At 36.0% G+C, this 22132-nt stretch overlaps 1 protein-coding gene and 1 long non-coding RNA gene across 12 annotated transcripts in view; one reads left to right on the forward strand and one right to left on the reverse strand.

The window, feature by feature from the left end:
• Nucleotides 1-19398, forward strand: part of LOC106084157 (uncharacterized) — an 81711-nt gene extending 62313 nt beyond the window's left edge. The window contains exon 3 of the long non-coding RNA XR_009397159.1: nucleotides 19301-19398. This is a non-coding gene — a long non-coding RNA (uncharacterized LOC106084157). The remainder of the gene's footprint in view (nucleotides 1-19300) is intronic.
• The window catches only part of LOC106084154 (polypyrimidine tract-binding protein 2), a 530939-nt gene that overhangs the window by 55389 nt on the left and 453418 nt on the right, over nucleotides 1-22132 (reverse strand). For all 11 annotated transcript variants that reach the window (XM_059363056.1, XM_059363054.1, XM_059363058.1 and 8 more), the window contains one exon: nucleotides 17618-17883. In XM_059363056.1, coding sequence (XP_059219039.1) covers nucleotides 17618-17883 — 266 coding nt within the window. The remainder of the gene's footprint in view (nucleotides 1-17617; nucleotides 17884-22132) is intronic.

Raw genomic sequence — 22132 nt, forward strand, 5'->3', positions numbered from 1 at the left:
CTTGCAAATTATTTAATTTTATTATCAAAATGCGTGCTCTGTTAAGAAATTTAATCTCACTTTTCTTCCATTTTGCGACGAAGCTCATTTTTGGCTCAATGGGTACATAAATAAGCAGAATTGCTATTTTGGAGTGAAGAGCAGTCCGAAGCATTGCAAAAGCTACCAATGCATCCAGAAATAGTCACAGTTTGGTACGGTTTATGTGCTGGTGGCATCATTGGACCGTACTTCTTCAAAGATGATGCGGATCGTAACGTAACAGTGAATGTTGAGCGCTATCGTGAGATAATATCCAACTTTTGTTGCCCAAAATGCAAGAGCTTGACTTGCATGAGATGTGGTTTCAACAAGATGGTGCCACATGCCATACAGCACACGTAACAATGGACATATTGAGAGGCGACTTCGGTGAGCATGTGGGAAATAGTATGCCAAAATTGGACTAAGCGGATGGTCCATTTAAGGCGCAGTCACGGTCAACATTTGCATAAAATAATCTTCAAATATAAAATTCAAATAAAGATTTCATACAATTTTCTGAGTTTATTGTGCTTTTTCAACTTTCCTATAGCTCTTAAAAAAGCACCCTTTTTCTTAAAAAGAAGTAAAAAGGCGTTAAGTTCGGTTGGAGATCGGTATATATGGCAGCAATATCCATGTATGGTCCGATCGGTAGCATACTCCAAATGAAGTACGAAAGGTCAAACACAGCCCAAATTGCCAAATTGCAGCGAAATTGGGTAATAAATGCGACTTTAACCTTAGTGCCGTTCTATATGAGTGCCATAAAAACATATTGTCCAATCTAGACCATATTCGATACCGATGTCGAGGGTCCTTAGACAGCTATGCCAAATTTCAGAAAAATAGGATAATAAATGCGGCCTTAGACCTTAAATCGGGTGATCGATCCATACGGGGTTACAGCACAATACTGTCTGATCTGGACCATAATCGATACCATTGTCGATGGCTTTTTGACATTTTACTTTGGGTAGCAAATGCGGGTTTTAAAGATCTTATACCTTAAATCGAGAGATATATCTATACTGGGGCTATATCAAGATATAATCCTATCGTGACCTTATTCAATAGCAGGTCTTTAGACAAATCACTATGACAAATTTCAGAAAATGAGGATAATGAATGCGGCTTCTATGGGCCTTAGACCTTAAATCGGGAAACGGGTCCATATAGGGCCTATATCAGGAAAAAGTCCGATTTAGTCCATCTTCGAACTTTACCTACCTATGGACAAAAAAGATTGCTTTGCAAAGTTTAAGCTATTTATCTTCATATTTAGAAACTGTAGCGTGATTTCAACAGACGCTCGGACGTCCGTCTGTTGAGGACAGCACAATATAGCATTAGAATTTGCGATGTTGATAACCCAATGACTAAATGCAAAAATGCGCCCTCCTCTGGTAGTGGGAAATAAAATTTCAACAAATTTTTCTATAAGGATTAAATTTTAAAACTTTTATAGAATTTAAAAAGTTCCCCATGCTTTAGGGAAACTTTCATTAATTTGAAAGTTGCCTTCCATATCTCTTAACTTTTTTAGAATTTTTGATCTTGTGTAGCCAATAAAGGTAATTTGTCATTTATATTTTGCATACATTTGGGATATCTGTTAAAAAAAAACAACGTTGCATACTTTGCATACGCCCGTCCTCTAGTGGTGGGAAATAAAATTTTAACAAATTTCTCTATTACGATTAAATTTTAAAACTTTTATAGACTTTAAAAAGTTCTCGATGTTTTAGGGAAGCTTTCACGAATTTGAAAGTTGCCTTCCATATCTGTTAATTTTTTTAGAATTTTTGATCTTGTGTAGCCAACTTTAAAGTAATTTGTAATTTATATGTTGCATACATTTGGGATTTTTGTTTCAACAAAAACAGCGTTGCATACTTTGAGGATTGCTGTTTTTCACACAAAGAGTATTAATTTAAACATGTATAAAGCTTTCTCCTAGTTTAGATATCATTTACAAATTGCTTTCTACACCACAAACCACCCTCGTCTAACTATGACGTTAAACAATGACTTTTCCCACTAAAAGTGTGATGATAATGGCACAGAATTTTCTCTTATTCCCCCTAGCGAAAACAGCAGCTAGCTACATATGTCGGTAATATATCAATGTAAATCCCTTTTATTCCATCATATAATACTTTCAAGAAGAATCAGCTTGTTGATTTTTCTATTTGCTTTTTGTTTCCTTTTTTCCTTATTTTTTTTTTTATTTGATTTCTTACGCGAGCTCTAGCTTTGGTCTGTCTGTCTGTTTGCTTGCCAGTGTATGTGAGTGGATATGTGTAGAAAAATAGCATATAATCGCAGAAATGGCCAGAATACTTAGGAGGGAAGAGAAAGCTAACAAAACAAAAAGTGAGAGTTAAGAGGGAGGGACAAAGAAATCTTTTCTTGTTTTGTGGCTTAACTGCTTTGCAGAGTTCTTGCATTAGATTGAAATAAAGCAGAAAATTAAATAAACACAAAATTGTGTTAAATCAAAGGATAACATCATTAGCGTGCACATCACACAGAAGACGACAGATACGGACACAGACATATGGATATGGATAGATGTATGCACACATACGCCATGCTTTGAAATAGACAACTCCACACTAGCTAATGTCAGCTTAAGACGAATGGGTGTACAGTGACCAAATATCTAATGGCTAGATAGGATGCTTAAAGAATATTTGAACAAATCCTAACACACGCACATTTGCCTACCTACACTATAAAACGTCAGTTATGCTTAACTTCTAATGTATGCATTACCTCGATGGAGAATATGTATGTGGTGTTGGGCGCATGCATGTCACATATCGCCCAGCAATCGAATTTGACATTCGGCAAAAAGTTGTAAATCCATTGTCCATGAATGTCCTTTCGTTTACTGTCCTGAGCTCGCAGTATCTGTCATCTTTCTAATGTCAATGTGTCTCTGATCATAGCAATCACATTTACCGAATGTCTCTAAAAGTGTATAAGTCTCTTTATGTGTGTGCGAGGCAGTGTGTCTGGAATTTGTCGAATATATGGAAGTGGGCGGAGGAGATACGAGTGTTGGCATTTGGCTTGACTTTGATGGCAATTTTCATCACATTGTATGTGCTAATCCTTTAGTTGATTAACAAAGTTTCTATGTGATTTAAATGTGCTTACTCTTGTCACTTGTATTAAATGTTATTTCCATTACCTCTCTTACTCTGTCTCTGTGTGTGTGTGTGTTTAATGTGGATTTTCGCATGTCTAAATGTAGGTGTGGGTGCAAAGTGCGGATGTGTAAGTGTGAGTTAGACGGTGTATTCGTTGATTAAATTTATTGGTTTAGAGGCAATAAAAGCAATCCTTTGTATTTTCGTGGCAAAAAGGCAATAAAAAAGTTTTATATACAAATTAGAGAGAGAATTTGCAAACAATCAAATAAAATTGGTGTGAGCCAATAGATTTGTTTAAATTAAACATGACATATAAAAGTAAAGTGGAAATTTCTGAGCTATTTGAGTTTTAAACAAGCAGAGGATTGGAAAATTGCTAATGTGACACCATGTTGGGGTCGATGTATGGTTATTTTAAGTTAAAAGTAGATGACTCAGGTACGTTGCAACTTGGAAAGTATAAAGAAATGATTTTCAAAAGAGCGAAACAATTTCCATATTGCTACCATTCATGTCAGGAGGTCTAACTCGATGGCGATGGTCATAAACTAAATGAACGTCACCAGTTTTGAAATAAGACAAATAATTATATTGGCTATTAGATGCTACTTTAGATTAAGTTGGCAGTTCAGGAGTTAAGACAAAAATGACCCTGTCCAAGACATTGATACTTACCTTATTATTGCATTGTTCTCAAGTATGGTTACTTGCGAAAGCAGAGAAGTCAGTACTTGGAGTGCTTGAGAGAACAGTGCCAATGGACCAATTTGCGCTGGAGGAAAATGTTGCAGGGAGTACGAGCAGTATGACGAAGTTGGTATAGTTAAATTTATGAAAATGCGACAATTACCTGTGTCAGGTGATTGCCATAATGATTGGTTGCCATAATGATTGAAGAAGCCTTAGCTAGGAAGTTTTATAAAAACAAAACTGATGGTAAACGCAGAAGAGGAAGCGCCTCCGGGGGCAAGACTAAGTGGAGAAAGACATATCAAAACTTGGAATGTCCTTCACAGGAGTTTGAGAAGGATCGGAGAAATCGCAGAAGAACGAGGCGCTTGGAAATCTATTCTGAGTTCGGCTAGTGAAACAAAGTAAGTTAGTAGGTGGCAATAGATGATAACATGAATGATAAGTTACCGTAATGCATGTTATATGCGAATTACGCCGAACGCCTGGGTTTGACCAGTGTCTCCCAATTACATTACAAATTTGTTTAAATAGAAAATTCTTAAAAAAAACTTTTTGGTTAAGAAAACTGGGGGATGCCCCATTCAAAAACATGTTTATCGATTTGAGCAAAAGATATTTAAGAGAAAAGTATGAATCTTCTATTATCTAAAAATGAAAGTGTTTCCCTTTGTTGCTGAATCGATTTTCATAAATTTTTCGAAGGTGGTAGAGTTGAGGGGCTAAAATATAGTACTAAAAAGGGTACTTCATTTAGTGATATCCGCGAGGGGGGGGCGGACCCTCCCCTTAACCACAATTTCGGAGATGAGTGCATCGATTTATGTAAAATTTTGTATGCCATCTTATGGTAACCCAAAAACGAAAAACAAAATTGGTAAAATCTTTGGGGTCAAATAACCGTAGGGGATGCCTTTCCCCAAAACCCACCCAAATAGACATGTTTACCGATTGCAGTAATATGGGTATCAAATGAAAGGTTAGCTAAGGTTGAAAAGAGGCTGCGGATATTAATCCGCCCCCATGCAATTATGGACATACACGCAAGCCAGTAATCAGCTTGTTGTGCGCTGAAAGGTAACTTGAAGTAGAATAGGAAACTTCCGTAAAAATTTGGGATCAAGTCATAGGGCGCCGCCTCACCCCAAAAACCACCATATAACGAACATGTAGGCCGATGGGGACAGTATGGGATTCAAACAAAAGATACTTCAGACTTGAATACAAAATTTGGAATCTATTCCCAGGCGGGTCACTCTACCCTAAAATTATGCACCAAATTGACACCAAACGGGACAACATGGGACTCAAGCGAAAGGTACTTAAGAGCAGAATACGAAAAATATATACAAATTTGGGCCAATTCTCGGGGAATTACTCCACCCTAAAATTATGCCCCAACTGGACATGCATTCCAAACGGGACAATACGGGATTCTTATGAAAATTATTTGAGAGGTAAATATGAATACAAGTTAATTTTGCAAATTTGGACCATATCAAAAGGTGGCCGCAAAGTACATCGGGTCAAAAATATGGCTTCAAGAATTCAGGGCCCCGGACTTGGAATTTGGTATACAAATTTGGCTCCAGGTGTCTTTTATTTTTTCTTTTAATTTTTTCGCAGACAGAAAATTTTTTCTTTACAAAAAATTTCTTTCACAAAAATTATCTTGAGAATAATTCGCTGAAAAATTTTTATGGAAGATTTCTTGAAAGTGTTTCTTAAAAAAATAAAATTTTTGATGGAGAAATATTCATTGAAAATTTCTCTAAAGATTGTTAACAATTGGGAATTGGCAATCACTGTAATTGTCAAACAAAAGAGAATAATGTTGTTAAAAATAGATTTGGAAATAAAGTTTTATGAATGAGATATTGATCTGCAGGTTAATGGGAATTTTGTTCTATGTGGTGATTAAACAGATTAAACAAGCGAGTTGCATAGGAAATTGTTTAAGTATCACAAAAATGAGCAGCATAGCCGGAAGCCTCAGCAGTCATTTGGATTTGAGCAAAGTCATGGTAGTGAACAAAATGCCAATAATCAAATCTTTTCCTTAAACATAATTTTTCTTTAGACAAAAATGTTTAAACAATTTCTTGAACATTTTTCTTTAAAGAACATTTTTTGATTTTTTTTAAGGAAAACTTCTGAAAATTTTTTCTTTACAGATAATTTCAATGAAATATATTATTTAGAGAAAATTTCAATGAAATATTTTCTTTAGAGAAAAATTTTCAGAGATTTTTCATACGGTTTGCGCAAAATTTCTTGAAAATTTTCTCTTTAAAGAAATTTTATAGAAAACTTTGCCTTTTGTCATAGACATTCTTTTTGTAGAGAAAATTTCACTGAAAATATTTCTTTAAGGCAAATTTTATTTAAATTAATCCTTAAAAAAAGAGTAGTGCAAAGAACTTGTCTAAATGATTTATGCTGAAGTGTTTAAAAGAATCGAACCACCTTGCGGTTGGGAACATAACCCGGTCTTGTTTTTTGTGTATATCTTGTGTCTACCAAATATTATTTCTCATAAGAAAGAAATCAAAGGTTTTCGTCTTTCCTCGCCGCTAGTCTAATGCTGAACTGTTATAAGCAAAAAAACCCTGCATGCAAGCAAGCTTTAAAGCCTTTAGGGATACCCCAGACACGTTATTTGTAAACTTTAGCACGCAATCATTCTTCTCATCTGCTAAAATTCCAAGTGACTGATTGCATGGAAACTTAAGGCATGTCAGTGTTACTTTGCGTTGTTACCTTGGCTCATTCACTTGCCGGGATCATATGATTATAAGCCATAAAAAAGAAATATATATATATAAAAATCGGAAAAACCATCGAGAATAACAGTTCAGCAAGGATGCTGTGAATAGAATAGGGCAGGGATGAATTCTGTCAGTATACCACACATTGGCTGAGTTAAGATGAGATGAAAAGCAAAAACAAAACCAAGAAAAACTGGTGTGAAGGTAGTGGCGTAGACGGGCACTACTGTTACAACTAAGGTGCAGCAGACGTACATAAAACAAAAGTAGCATGTGAGGAAACAAAAAAATCCTGATACCCTATGGAAGAAGGACAACAACAATTGAAAACTGAAATGTAACAAGTCTTAATGTGTCAAAATAATATAAAACACCAACAACAATACAACAATAACATAAACATGAAAAAAAGAAGATATACAAAGGATTTATGTTGATGTGGTATATGGCTGTGTGTGTGTGAGTGAGTGTTAAAAATAGATACACGAAAGCCAAGGGGAAGATGCGACAGAAACAATAAGAAGAAAAAAAAAAATAAAGGAAAGCAAACTCGATCTTGTGATACCTTAAAAACATCTTGGAGTGAGTTTAAAAACAAATAAAAATTATAAAAGATATATGAAAAATATAAATAAATAACATGAATAAAAAATACATCATAAAATTAATATAAAAATTAAAATATTTGATATCTTAAAAACATCTTGGGCTTTATTTTTATTTTATAAACAAAAAAAAACATGCATTAAAAATATGAATAAAAAATACATTAAAAGATTAAATTAAAAACAAGTTGTGGTCCGATTCAGACCATATGTGAATGCTGAACATAGTAGAAGTCATTGTGTAATATTTCAGTTCATTCGGATAAGAATTGCGCCTTGTAGGGGCTCAAGAAGAAAAATCCGAAGATCGGTTTATATGGGAGCTGTAACAAGCTATTTATCGATTCAGAACATATTAGACAGGTATGTTGAAGGGGATGAGAGAAGCCGTTGTACAAAATTTCTTACAAATCGGATGAGAATTGCGCCCTCTAGAGGCTCAAGAAGTCAAGATCCAAGATCGGTTTATATGGCAGCTATATCAAAACATGAACCGATTTGAACCATACTTAGCGCAGTTGTTGGAAGTGAAACCAAAACACCGCGTGCAAAATTTCAGTCAAATCGAATGAGAATTGCGCCCTCTAGAGGCTCCAGAAGTCAAGACCCAAGATCGGTTTATATGGCAGCTATATAAAAACATGAACCGATTTGAACCATACTTAGCGCAGTTGTTGGAAGTGAAACCAAAACACCGCGTGCAAAATTTCAGTCAAATAGAATGAGAATTGCGCCCTCTAGAGGCTCAAGAAGTCAAGATCCAAGATCGGTTTATATGGCAGCTATATCAAAACATGAACCGATTTGAACCATACTTAGCGCAGTTGTTGGAAGTGAAACCAAAACACCGCGTGCAAAATTTCAGTCAAATAGAATGAGAATTGCGCCCTCTAGAGGCTCAAGAAGTCAAGACCAAAGATCGGTTTATATGGCAGCTATATCGAAACATTTTCAGCGGATAGCTTTACTCCTTCGAAAGTAAGCGTGCTTTCGACAGACAGACGGAATATATATACTTTATGGGGTCTTAGACACATATTTCGAGGTGTTACAAACAGAATGACGAAATTAGTATACTCCCATGCTATGGTGAAGGGTATAATAAAATGGTTGCAAAAAAATTATCTTGTCACGATCAATATTTAGGATTTGAATTTTCGCGTAATTAATCTAGTTGTTTAAAACATGCAGCCATTATGTGTATTGGCTGCTTTACATTAATTCAAATGCCTACATCAAATAAAGAAATTTTGCTATGACCATCTCCACACTAAATTATGGAGTTTTATCTCCTTCCTTTCTTTTCTATATGCTATTGATGTAGGGTATTACAAACGAATGAGCATAAGAAAATGGCATCAACAAAAGGATTTAATGCATATGCTACTTTTATGTACGTGTGCGTCAAAGACATAATGGGAATTGCTAAGGGAGTCCTGTTCTTAGCCACACAGCTACCTAGCTGGCTGTTGTGTGTCACCTCTAAGACTATGTCACAAATGTAACCGCAGCAAACAAATAACATGGCAGCACAGCAGTGAAGGAGTTAAGCCGGTACGCGTCCTTCACCCACCTATCCACCTAGTCAACCCATTTATAGGAAAATGACAAAATAAAAACCTAAACGCCAACTCACCACCAACAATTTATCCTGTGGCTATATTTTGATGTATTGCTTGTGACAGTCTGTTGGCAGTGGTGTTGGCGATGGTGGTTGAAAGGACATAGAGCAGCAAACAAGTTCTTAAGATCTTTGTCATGCATTCATTTCACCACATTCATTCATTAGATTTTGTTTGCGCATTTGTCACGAGAAATTTGGTGTTTTTCTTCTTTGGAGAATGAAATACTTGGCTTTTAGATACACAGGACGATTAGAAAAATGTTGAAATATCTTGTTGCTTTTGGTAACAAACCAAATGGGGGGAATGTGGGCTAGATGTAATCTATTGTTTTTTTCTTGTTTACATTTATGGATGGTAGAAGTGTCATTGTTAACTCTAAAATTATCTGTAAACATGAAGCATACTTTAAGGCGTCAGCAAGAAAGAAAAGTGTATAATATGTTTTTTAACTTTAAAGCAGTGGTAGGCAAATACACACATACTATTGTTTATTATTGTGTAAATGCAGAAGAAAATACGCCCAAGTGCTTGGAAATGGTATGCACATGTGCTAGTGTGCCCATTACAGTTTTAAAAATAGGAATAATAAGAATTATCACTTTCTCTCTTGAAAGTTATGAGAAAAACGGTACTGAAAGATACTTCAGTGACAGCGTATCGAATAGATCAGTTTAGGAAGTCAAACCATTCTGAAAAGTGTAGCATCAAAGGTAGCACATGAATAAGATTTGCCTGTACTACATAGACTCGAAGTGTGGTAGCACAGTCTAATTGGCAATCTTTCCATGAACCTTTAGCCTAGCATAGATAAAACAAATGCTAAGAAAAACATTTTTGTCACATAAATACTATTTATATTTTATTTCATCCAACTGAAAAAAATATTTCCATTTATTAACAACAGGTCATCCCATAGCAATTAATTTTCTTGAATTTAAATTTGTTTGCCAATATGTTAATACCTCTAAAAAAGGGGGAAAATCAGAAAAAAAGAAGTAATTTGCATAAAACTCATTTGCTGCTACCTTTTCCTTCAATTCACCCTTTCGCCTGTCTACGACCAAATGACGATGTCTACGACCAAAATATCTCACTTAGAAATTCATTAACTGTATTTTATTGGGTGGAGTACTACACCCCAAAATAAACTTTAGCCGATAACAGTGCTGTAAAATAGGTAACAACTTAATAGATTTATAATGACAGGATTTACACCACATACAGGCATACAGGTAGGTAAAAGGAGAGCCTTTTATAGCTGTATGCAAGCATACGCATGTTTACATAGGCACAAACATATTGACATCAACTGCTACTCCTGCCTATAAGTTCTGGTAGCAAGTTTGAGTTATGAACACAAGTAGGAACTGATGCAACCTGATGTTGACTAATTTGTGTAATCAACATTCTAATTGGCAGTTATGCAAGTTAATGCCAATTTTCGGTTCCTAACAGAGGAATTATAAATTACCGTCTGCCAAAATGTGGTTATGACACAAGCCCACTCCCCACCCTCACTTCTCTAACAAAGCCTAGTGTCAATGCGTTGCAAATTGGTGATTGTGGTTATAATGGCGATGATGATGAAGTTTTAAAGTAGTAGATGATAGACTGAGAAAATTTGAATTTAATGTGATCTTCATATTTTATGAATTGTTGACAAAATTTCGAGAATTTTCAATACATGTGGTTTATAATTAAAAGGCAATCAAGGCATTTGTGGTCACCTTTTGAAATGAGATTTGCCAGGGGGGATGTAACGAATGAAGAAAATCTAATCTTAACTTTAAACTGTATCTTGATAATGAGAACACACAGACAGACGGACATTGTTACATCGAAACAGTAAGGGTTTATGAATCTACTGATATACTTAAGCCTTCTCTCTTGATCCTTAGTAATCAAACAGACAATTATATGTTATGCGCCACATTGATAGAATAGATGCTACCAATACGGTGGTAATTAAAACAAAACAATTTAAAATTTTTAGTTTTTATGTTGAAATTTGCTAATTATTTTAGACGATGGACGGACAATTTAGGAGTTTGAAGATAAATTATACCGCTATCTATAGCAGTTGTATATATGACGAAGTTGTTGGTTAAGTTAAGTTAGTACATGAGTAATATGTAGATGGCACTGCTTGAAGAAAGTATTTATGAGCTTTAACAGAAGCATATTGTTAATATGGACAGACGATAATAACCAGACCTTAATAAATAGACGTTGAGTTAAAAAATTATGGATCATTTTGTGATAAAGCAAAATAGCACAAATTGTAAAGATGGTGCTATTTATGGTGATGAAGAGTTAGGTGGTAACATACGGGAGTAGTTCCTAGATTACGTTTATTAAGGATATTGTCAACTATTTTAAACAGAAATGTAGTCTTAATTGGTCTTTTGAAGGATGGTAGAAAAGGAATAATAAACTAAATTTCCCATGAATATTTCATTAAGTGACAAGGTATGCTTCTCACATATCCATGAGTGCATTTCGATTAAAGTTTAAGCTCAATGGCAAGGGGTCTCCTTTTTTATGCCGAATCCGAATGTCGTGCCGCTTAGCGACACCATTTAGTAGAGAAGTTTTAACATGGCAGAATACCTTACAAATGCAGCCAGCATTAGTAAAGTAATTATAAGGCATGCAGTCTTGGCGTAGGCCGAACATTGAGAACTGCGCCCACCAGGGCATTGGAGTCTATTCTAGATATCGGACCCATGAAGTATGAGGCAGCTACAGCGGCTATAAGACTTAAGGTGATAGGAGAATGGAAAGAGGATAGGTTGCGGTCGCGGTATAATCGAGGCGACGGCAGGAAACCTGGGAGAAATGGAAGTGGTTTCCAATTAGAGCCCTGAAACGAGGTCGAATGCGAGACACTGCTGGAATGATGGTTCTCTGGTATTGCCATCTTCAAGTTAATGCTACACAGATGGATCAAATCTTTAGAACCCAGGGACAGAGATCTGTTTTCGACTGCCTCATGATAATATGGCCCTGCAGGCGGAGAACCGGGCGATGACGGAATGAGTGAGGTGGTGTGGTATTATCGCGAGGACGTCTAGTGTGAACAGTAAAATTACCATAAGGGCAATTACAACCAGGACAGTCAGATCGCGAACAGTCTTGGAGTGTAAGGAGATTAACGCCTTCTCTGAGGATGATACGATCCGCAGTGTAAGAGGGTTTAAAATAGCAGACGATTTGGCAGTGCAGTCCAGAGGATTGCCGTCAATAAATTTGATTAACCCGATATCTTTCAAGTCGACGCAGTCCGTGTTAACGACGTGGACGTCGAAAATCCTATCGGGAGGTCCAAATCGTGAGAAGACGGGGCTATTAGGGGAAGGAAATAAGGAGGGGGACACTTATAAAAAATAGGTTGGGCAAGTGATAGCATGTATAGCATGTCATTATACGGCTTCCGCAGCTAACAGACATCGGCACTTAGGTCGGGACACAATACCAGACCTGAACCAACTTGACTTCGATTTTCCATTTTGAAGGTTACTTTTAGCATTAAGAGCACACAACAAGCCGATTACTGGCTTAGGTGTGTGTCCATAGTGTGGGGGCGGATTAATATCCGCACCCTTTTTTCAATCTAACCTTACGTAAAAAGTAAAAATACAATAAATTCGAATGGGACTGTAGCGTCATTTCAACAGGCAGGCGTACGGACTTGGCTAGATCGTTGCGAAGATATATTTCTAGTATATTTCCATTAAAGATGTTTTTGTTTTCAACATACTGGACATTCTCACTAAAGCTTGTTGTAATAGAGTATCTCTTGGATTTTTGTTCTCAACCATTTATTCTCAACCGCCCCACTCTACACCTCTCTTACAAAAAATTACAAACATATGTTATTTTGACTTTTTGCCACCACATCTATGACTATGAATACAATAAGGCAAAAGAAGAAAAAAAATATGTAATGTTATGAAATGAAATGTGAAAGGTAAGTAAATGGAAGGAAATGGCAATCATATTGTCAGCCAGGCAGTCATATATAAACAGGACGTGATGATGCCAAGAATGTTGTTGTTGTTGATGATGGTGATGCTGCTACTTGTGAAGGTAACAATAGGTGGCTCAACAACAATAATATGTTGAGAAGTTGAAAGACCATTGCCACCGTCAACGTCACCATCGCTATCACCAGCACCCACCAAAAGCTTCAACCTTAAAAATAGCATTACTCGTAGTACTGCATAGTAATAGTAGAAGTGGGAGAGCTCTTATACCTACTCTCCCACTCAGCCATACACAAAAATATTCGACATACTGAAATCTAAGGATTTTTCTTAAGTCAAACATTCAAGCAACAACAATATCCTTGACATATCCTGACACACACCACATACACTTAAACACATATGATTGCGCTGGTGTGTGTGTGCGTTGTAACTATTATGGAATGCGGTTGCGTTGATGGCTGTACCTTAACTAAGGATTAAAGGTAGTTGTGGTTAAAGATAAGCTCTCTTGATGTAAAAGAAAATATCCTACACAACTGTGGCCTCTTATGTGAGCAACGGACAAACGAAAAAATATGCTTTTGTGCTAGAGAAAACATTATTTGGGGGGGAAATGTGTCTGGTTGAGGGTTATTGTGTAAGTGTTTTAAAAAAGTATGCCATTGAGTTATAACTTGGTCGGTGTTAAGTTCAGTGTCGAATTGCTAAAATTGGACAAAATTTCATTTTAACTTCCGCCTTGAGGCACCAGCTGTGTTTTTTTCTCTTGAACCTACAGAAAGTATTTTTTTATCTGGGTTTGCTGAAGTTTTGACTCATCGAATCATATAAGGTGAATAAAGCTCATGGATGCCGCATATTCAGACTCTTCAACCTATCGTTAAAGGATTTATGAAAATTACTTACTAAGTTCGACCTGGCCGAAATTTGGATACCCACCACCTCGGATATATATACTAACCACCTTTCGTCATAATACGATGGCAAATGCATCATTTATGAATCCATAGCAGCTATATCTAAATATAGTTCGATCTCCACCATGTTCAGGAAGGCTATGTAAGGGTTGAACACAACTCATTGCACCATACTCATCGATTAAAAAATGCACCACTTATTGGCCTAAGAACTTAAGTCGTCTATCATCAATTATGAATCCATAGCAGCTACACCTGAATATAGTCCGATCTCCACCAATGTAAGGGTTGAACACAACTCATTGTACCATACTCATCGGTTAAAAAATTCACCTTTTATAGGCATAAGAACTTAAGTCGGGAGATCGGTATATGTATATGGCAGATATATCCAAATAAAGACCGATCTGAGCTATATAAGAAACGGACGTCGAAGAGCTTAACACGGCTCATTGTGCCAAATTTCAGCGAAATCGAACCATAATTGCACAATTTATAGGTTCAAGACCTTAAATCGGGAGATCGGCCTATATGGCAGCCATATTGAGCATGAATGTCGCAGAGCCAAATACAGCCCACTGAGTCCAATTTCAACGAAATCGTGTTATAAACCTGTTTTAATGGTCACAAGAACTTAAAGTGGGAGATCGGTATATATGGCAGCTATATCTAAATATCGACCGGTCTTGACCATACTCTGTATGAATATTGAAGGGCCAAACAGAACTTATTGTGCTCAACGAAATCAGTTAATAAATTCACCTTTTATGGGCCTTAAACCATAAATCGGAAGATCGCTGTTTATGACAGCTTTATACAAATCTGGACCGATCTGCGCCGTATTGAACAGGGATGTTAAGGAGCTTAACACAACTCGTTATACCAAATCAGCGAAATTGGACTTTTAATACTCTTATTATGGGCCCAACACCTTAAATCAATGAATGGGTCTATATAGCAGCTATATCTAAATCTAGAAAGGTCTTGGTCAAATCAAACAAGGATGTCGAGTCCGTCCCAGATATCAGCGAAATTGCACAGTAAATACGCCTTTTATGGACCCAAGACCTTAAATCGAGAAATCGGTCTATGTAGCAGCAATATCCAAAATTGGTCTGGGCCGTATTGAACAGAAATTTTGAGGGGCTTAACACAACTGACTTTTTCAAATTTCAGCATTCGGATAATAAATGTCGCTTTAATGAATTTAAGACCTTAAATCGACAGATCGGTATATTTGGGGGCTATATAAAGATAAAGTCCATATTAAGACCTTAAATCCACAGATCGGTATATATGGGGGCTATATAAAGATATGGTCCGATAAAGCCATCTTCGAACTTAACCAGCCTATGGACAAAACAAGGATCTGTGCAATGTTTCAGCTCCATATCTCCATTTTTAAAGACTGTAACTTGATTTCAACAGACAGACGGGCGGACGGACATGACTAGATCGTCTTAGATTATTATGATGGTCATGAATATATATACTTTATAAGGTCGGAAATTTCGATGTGTTGCAAACGGAATGACATCCTTCGGTGATGGGTATAACTAGTAAAAAAATACGCCGTGTGAGCACGGGTAGAGTATCTCTTTGAAATGGTTAGAGCTGAAGTGTTAGCGAGACCTTGTGCTAAATTTCAAGGCCCGTGGTTGTTTCGCCGCCTTTTGCCAGGTCCCCTACGTTGGTCACCTCGGTATTTCGAAAAATTGTTGGATGGGTTGCACATTATCTCGCTTACAACTCAGCTTTTAAAAATTTCAATTTTATAAGACTTAACTCTGCCCGTTCTCACACGGCATATTTTTTACACGCTGCAGGCTCTATGCGGGAATGGGATTTTCGAACAAAAAAATAATTGATGAGACGATAGATCACTTGCGATAACTGAAGACTCACCATAGTGGGAAGGCAACCTTTTTCATATTAAGGTGATTTTGCAATTGTGTCTCTAAGAAGTCTAATGGAATACAAGGACATGCTGAAATATATGTATAAACGCGTTGACTGACGTTTGAGCAGACAAACTTCGCTGAGTGTGAACCAATATTCTTTCGCTAAGCGTTTACTCCCTATCTTCTTCTAAATTTAATTTAATTTCTTGTTTCTTGGTCTGATAAAAGAACTCTCACCCTTTGCTGCTACAATTCTTTTCACTGAGATTTTGCAGTGAGTCAGTCAAGCCGAATCCGAGTGAACTCACGTTGATGGTAGGCTTGGCCCAAACAACCAACAAAGAAAAATGGAATTATATAAAGTTCACCATAACATTATCTTATTCAAACTTTTGTTTTGATTGTGTCTTGGTTTTCTTATCGTCTAACCTTTTACTAATTTTTATTTTGCACGCATGAAAAACTTCAAATTGAGTTAAAAGCCGGCTTTCAGATGAAGCGAATAGTGCTTTATGTTTTACAATATCAATTCGTTACTCTTTGCAAAATTATAATTACTAAATCAAACTAAAATTAATGTTAATCATTCGACACATGGTACAATCATCACATTTTTTTGTATATAATAAACGAGATACTGTTGTAGTATATAAAAAACTCAGCTCTTGTTTCAGAGTTTGAAGAAAATATAGACCCTAGATTTATTTGAAGTCTGAAATATAGTTTTATAATCGATTTTTATTGTTTCTAAATATTTTCAGAGCTTTTCATACAACAACTACCGTAAAATTTTTTTTAGTTTCACTTATTTCATAACCCTTATGCCTTACATCTTGTATGGCACTACTTGAAATGAATTGGGAATGAGAAATTGTCGTTAAGAAATAATCATAGAAATGTAGTATCATCAAAACCATCACAATGGCCGTTTTTTTCAACGCATTTCCCCTTGACTCAGCTTAGTAGCTTTACCATTCTCCAAAAAAATATACTGGCACCTTTATGGGAAATAAATTCCAAGGCATTGAAACTCTGAGCTTAGCACGTGCTGCATTCTAACTTTTGCTCAAGGAAGAAAAAAGCCAACCACCAACCAACACATATATAGAAAAGTCAACTCTAAGGTGGTGGTGGTGCTTGTGGTGTTGATAAACAGAATCCTTTTTGGAAAGAGAAACTTTTTATTATGGAATTTTTAGAAATGCAATATCATATGACATGTGCAGTCTAAAAGCAGCAAGAACCAGAACAACAACTACAATAATGGCAAAGCAATAGCAACCCGCATTTCTTTAACAGAGTTTAAGTGGGTTCAAGATGAAAATTGAATTTTCCAAATTGCTGCTTTCCAAAGGTATTTGGCTTTGAAGCAAGAAAAACTAAAGCAAACACACACCATATACAACGTTGCATGCATCATCAGACCTAGAAAACTAAGGAAGGGAAAAGGAAAATATAAAGGTGGTATGGATACGTATGAGTCATAGGATCATATTCCACAAAACCCAAAAATTGCAAGCAAACAACAAAATTCGTTCCTCACATACACACAGGTGCTTTAGTTGCAGCAAAATTTCGAGTATTATAATGGAAAAGTCTGAATATGATATCGTTTTAATTAATTGAAAGAAAATGGAAAAATCCAATATGGGAGCAGTGTCTTTCGAAAGCACAGACTTCTTGTAATTTTGAATGAGTCATAGAACTTTTGCAGTTTTCTTATAAAAGTTTTTAAAGAAACTAAAGCCAACGAGGAATAAATTATAGAATGTAAACTCCTAGGCCTTAGATTTTATGCATTTTAAGGGCAAGAAGCTTTAAAATGAATGTTGAGGGCAAAGACCAGAATATGTACCAAAAGAAATTATATTTTCTGATTTGAAAAAAACGACCTTGCAGCTATAAGGCATTTTTTTATGAAAATTTCTTAATTCACTTACCGTAGGATTTTGATCCGTTTTTAATTCACGGTGATTTGAAAATTGTACATAAACCATGCGACCACGCATTTGTGGTGGATTTACATTGTAGCACGAGACCATCGATGTGGCGGATACTTCATCGGCCATTTCTAAGAAAGCTTGATTTTTACCCTTTAGCACCAACACATTTGTAACACGACCAAATGGAACGCCCAAGGCAATGACATCTGCATCACTCGCTTCATTTGGAATGTTACGCAAATGTATAACTTTCGAGGGTTTGCCTAAAACAAAAGAAGAAAGAAATCATCATTAGCAAGAAAAATATTATCAGCACTGTAAAAGCATTTACTGGGTGACAACATTTGCAGTGTTTGTAAACGAAAGAACTGTTGATTTCACATAGCATTTGTTGACAGACACCTTAACACTTTTGCAATGCAACCCAAGTTGGTTGTATTTCAAACTAAATCTTGTCAAACAATAAATAAATAAATTTTCTTTTAAGCACTCTAGGAAGAGTCTGTGGAAATTTAGCAAACTTTATGAAGTTGATCCCATATTGCCTGCAACCCCAACAAAAACACAAGAGCGTACTATAATACTGAGATAGGGTGGGATAAATTTGTCTATTATTGCCTTTTAACGTTCCAACATAAATTTCATAATTTTTGAGGATGTCTGTATTCCAACGGCACCCAATTACTGTACCCAAACCTAATTAAAAAATAATTTGATGTTTAAATATGTTGTTTGTATAACAATCATTTTTATATATTTAAACCCATAGCAATGAAGTTTCAAATAATAGTAGAAGGGGACTGTAGGAACCTTCAAAAGGCAGGTTGCTTATTGGTCAAGGAAATTTTACCTACTATCAGGTCATTTACCAATAACGGGTAAATATTCCATTTCATTAATTTTCCAAAACCTTGCAACAGTCGTTTCGTGTTAAAGGGCCCTACTGTAATCGCACACTGCTTTCCTTATCTCCACCGCGCCTAAATCTCTAGGATCTGAATAGTACTGCCATTCTGTTAATACATGCCTCCAATCCTCAGATCAGTCCCCCGTCCCCCGTCAGTGTGAAATCCAGACTAAGGCCAAAGGCAAAGTCCGGGCGGTCCCATACGAACGTCGGGTCCCGAATAAATTCACAAAACACCCGACCATTGTCACTGTTCGTTCATATGATTTTCCACCTATCATCAAGACGCCGCAAAACAGGCGTCTTGAAGCGCCTAATATCCCCATCTGCCTGCTTAGAAGAATAGAGTCAATCCTTGCGCACTAATGGAATTCCACTTCTCACTCTGTACAGAACATCCATGTTATTAACGCGCAAAAACAGTTCTACACACAAGCAAGCAAGCTCGTATCGCCACCCTCTGACAAGAGAGGATCTTCTCTCATCCAAGGACTGTCGCATCAATTGTAAATTGCGCATCGCAAAACTTAGACCACCATAAATGGATCTAACAGCTCGTCGACTAAGACACCAATCACTTCTCAGAACAGGTTTGACCATTTACTGCAGTCAAATTTTCTTCACCTGATGCAAATGGACCAGGAAATCTATTATCTCTGATACTGTCACTCCCATATATTTTACGAGCATCAAGCTAATGCAATAGGAATGGTGAAAACAAATTTTAAATGTGATATATTTGCTTATTTCAACTCCAATTTCTCTTTTTGCAGAAACCTTAACTACGCCCTTGTCCATGGACCATCGAAATTTTTAAAAGTTTGCAGAACCAAGGTGCCAAGCTTCCGCAGCAGCAACAGGAACACAGGGAAGTTTTTAAATCCCATTTGTTTTTATAAACCAGGGGGATTTTTCGTTCTCATGCAGTGCGTTGCTCGTCTGCCGGTCGTCGTTTAATGTTGGGGAGCTAAGACCTAACTGCACACAGCAAGGTAATGCATGCAGCCAGTTGCCTCTAGAATAAACACAAACAAGCGAACAAATTGCAACAAACGACCATTTGTACCAATTTTAGTTTCGCAAAGGGCAGATTCAAGCAACTACTACCCTGCTTATAGACGACAACAAAACCGACAAATTATTTACGATTTTTTTTTATTTTGGCCAAAAATTGCAGCTCGGCCAGGTAGTTGTTGTGGCACCATCACCACCAGCCAGCCAGCAGGCAGTAACGTGATTATGATGAACACACTACATCCCAGTGAAAGGGTATTAGCTGTAATGTTTTTTTGCAATGAATTTATGATTGCTCTGGGCAGCAACCGGACCACTAAGCTTAACTGAGCAAAAGCAAGCAACTTTAAATAGCAAAAATTTAATATGAAGACCTACCATCCGTTATTTAACCAGCCAACCTTACCTTCGCTGCTAAATGGGTCTCAAAACTGTCAATAGCCCTTTAAAAATGTAGGCAAGCCAATATTTATTATAATTTTTCTCAATCTTGAATCTTTTTTCAAATTACATCTCTTTTCCCCAACTCTTTTCTCTATAAAGGGTCAATGTTTGCTATTCCAGCTATTTTTCTGGTCATGTTTTTACAAATCATAACAGCAGCAGCAGCAGCCATAGCTGAAAAAAAATCTACTCTCAATACCAAACGGAAATTACACTTTCTGATTAGTTCGTAACGGAAATAAAACTGAAAATAAATTATGCAGAGGGCTTATGTTCACAACTTTGAGATTCGAAAGGCTGAAAAAATAGAACAAATGACTGCAAGAACATTCGTTGACGTAAATGAAATGCGATTCTGTTAAAAACGAAAAAAAAAATAGATGACAGTAGAAACACAAAAAAAATCTATGTCCATATTTCATCATTTAAATGTTGATGTATGACAACAACAAAAAAAGTTTATCTAAAAAAAAACTCGCTGAAGCTATTGACCAAAAAAATAAATAAAGATTGACAGATGTTATGGCCTAGAATTAACGACAATTCGGTGGGTAAAAGAAGAGTTATGAAAACATTAAAGAAAGTACAAACATTTTATAAAGAATTTACTTTGGACTATTTAATAACTTGTCGATTGAAAATAAATGTTATAAAAAATGTTTAAAGACTTTACTATGGACAATTTAATAACTTGCAAAAAAAAAAAATAAGATATCGATTGAAAATAATTTAAGTGGTAATTTTGGGATATTTATGTAATTTTTTCTATAAATTACTCTACACGCTTGCTAATAAATATTTTACGGAGCTGCACACATGTCACTCTTTGGTATGCGATGAAGCCTTTATTTTTATTGAAGCAAAATTAAGTTCCCATGCCTTTATCACAATTCGTTTACACTTTTGAGGACAGAAATAACATAATAACCTAAAAATTAAAATTACTCATACCACATGGTGTACTTGGTTCTACTCATACCACATGATGTACTTGGTTCTAAGGAAATAAAATATATGAGAAAAAAATATATAAAAAAATTCAATTTGGTAAAATATACCAAAAAAAACGCATACCCTAAGGGTTTGAATCTAGATTTTGTACCCAAAAATCTCTACACGTAATTTAGGGAAGCTGATATGAAAATGGTAATTTATATGGTCAGAATTAAGAAATCCTAACCTAAAAATTTAAATTACTCATACCACATGGAGTACTTGGCTCTAAGAAAATAAAATATTGGGCTGCCCAAAAAGTAATTGCTGATTTTTCATATAGTCGGCGTTGAAAAATTTTTTCACAGCTTGTGACTCTGTAATTGCATTCTTTCTTCTGTCAGTTATCAGCTGCTACTTTTAGCTTGCTTTAGAAAAAAAAAGTGTAAAAAAAGTATATTTGATTAAAGTTCATTCTAAGTTTTATTAAAAATGCATTTACTTTCTTTTAAAAAATCCGCAATTACTTTTTGGGCAAGCCAATATATGAGAAAAAAAAATATATAAAAAAATTTAAAAATAAATATACCAAAACAAGTAAAAATATATTAAGTTCGGTCGAGCCGAACTTTGGATACCCATCACCTCGGGTATATATGTAAACTCACTTTCGTCACAATCCGGTGAAAAATACATACCATATGTCCCTTAGCAGCTAAATCAAAATATGTTCCGATTTGGACAAAATACTTATAAGTACAAGTCATTGTTCAATTGTGTATAACAATATAAATCGATCTGAACCATATACGACACGGATGTCGAAAAGCCTAACATAAGTCACTGTGTCAAATTTTAGTGAAATTGGATTATAAATGCACCTTTAATGGGGCCAAGACCTTAAATCTAGATATCGGTCTATATGGCAGCTATATCCAAATCTAAACGATCAGAGCCAAATTGAAGAGGGTTATCCAAGGGCTTAACACAACTCATTGTCCTAAATTTCAGCGAAATTGGACAATAAATGCGCCTTCTATGGCCCCAAAACCTTATGTGGAGAGATCGGTCTATATGGCAGCTATATCCAAATCTGAAACGATTTGAGCCAAATTGAAGAGGGCTATCCAAGCGCTTAATACAACACATTTTCCCAAATTTCAGCGAAATTGGACAATAAATGCGCCTTTTATGGGCCCAAAACCTAAAATGGA

This window comes from Stomoxys calcitrans, chromosome 2, assembly GCF_963082655.1.
Source record: "Stomoxys calcitrans chromosome 2, idStoCalc2.1, whole genome shotgun sequence".
NCBI lineage: Eukaryota > Metazoa > Arthropoda > Insecta > Diptera > Muscidae > Stomoxys > Stomoxys calcitrans.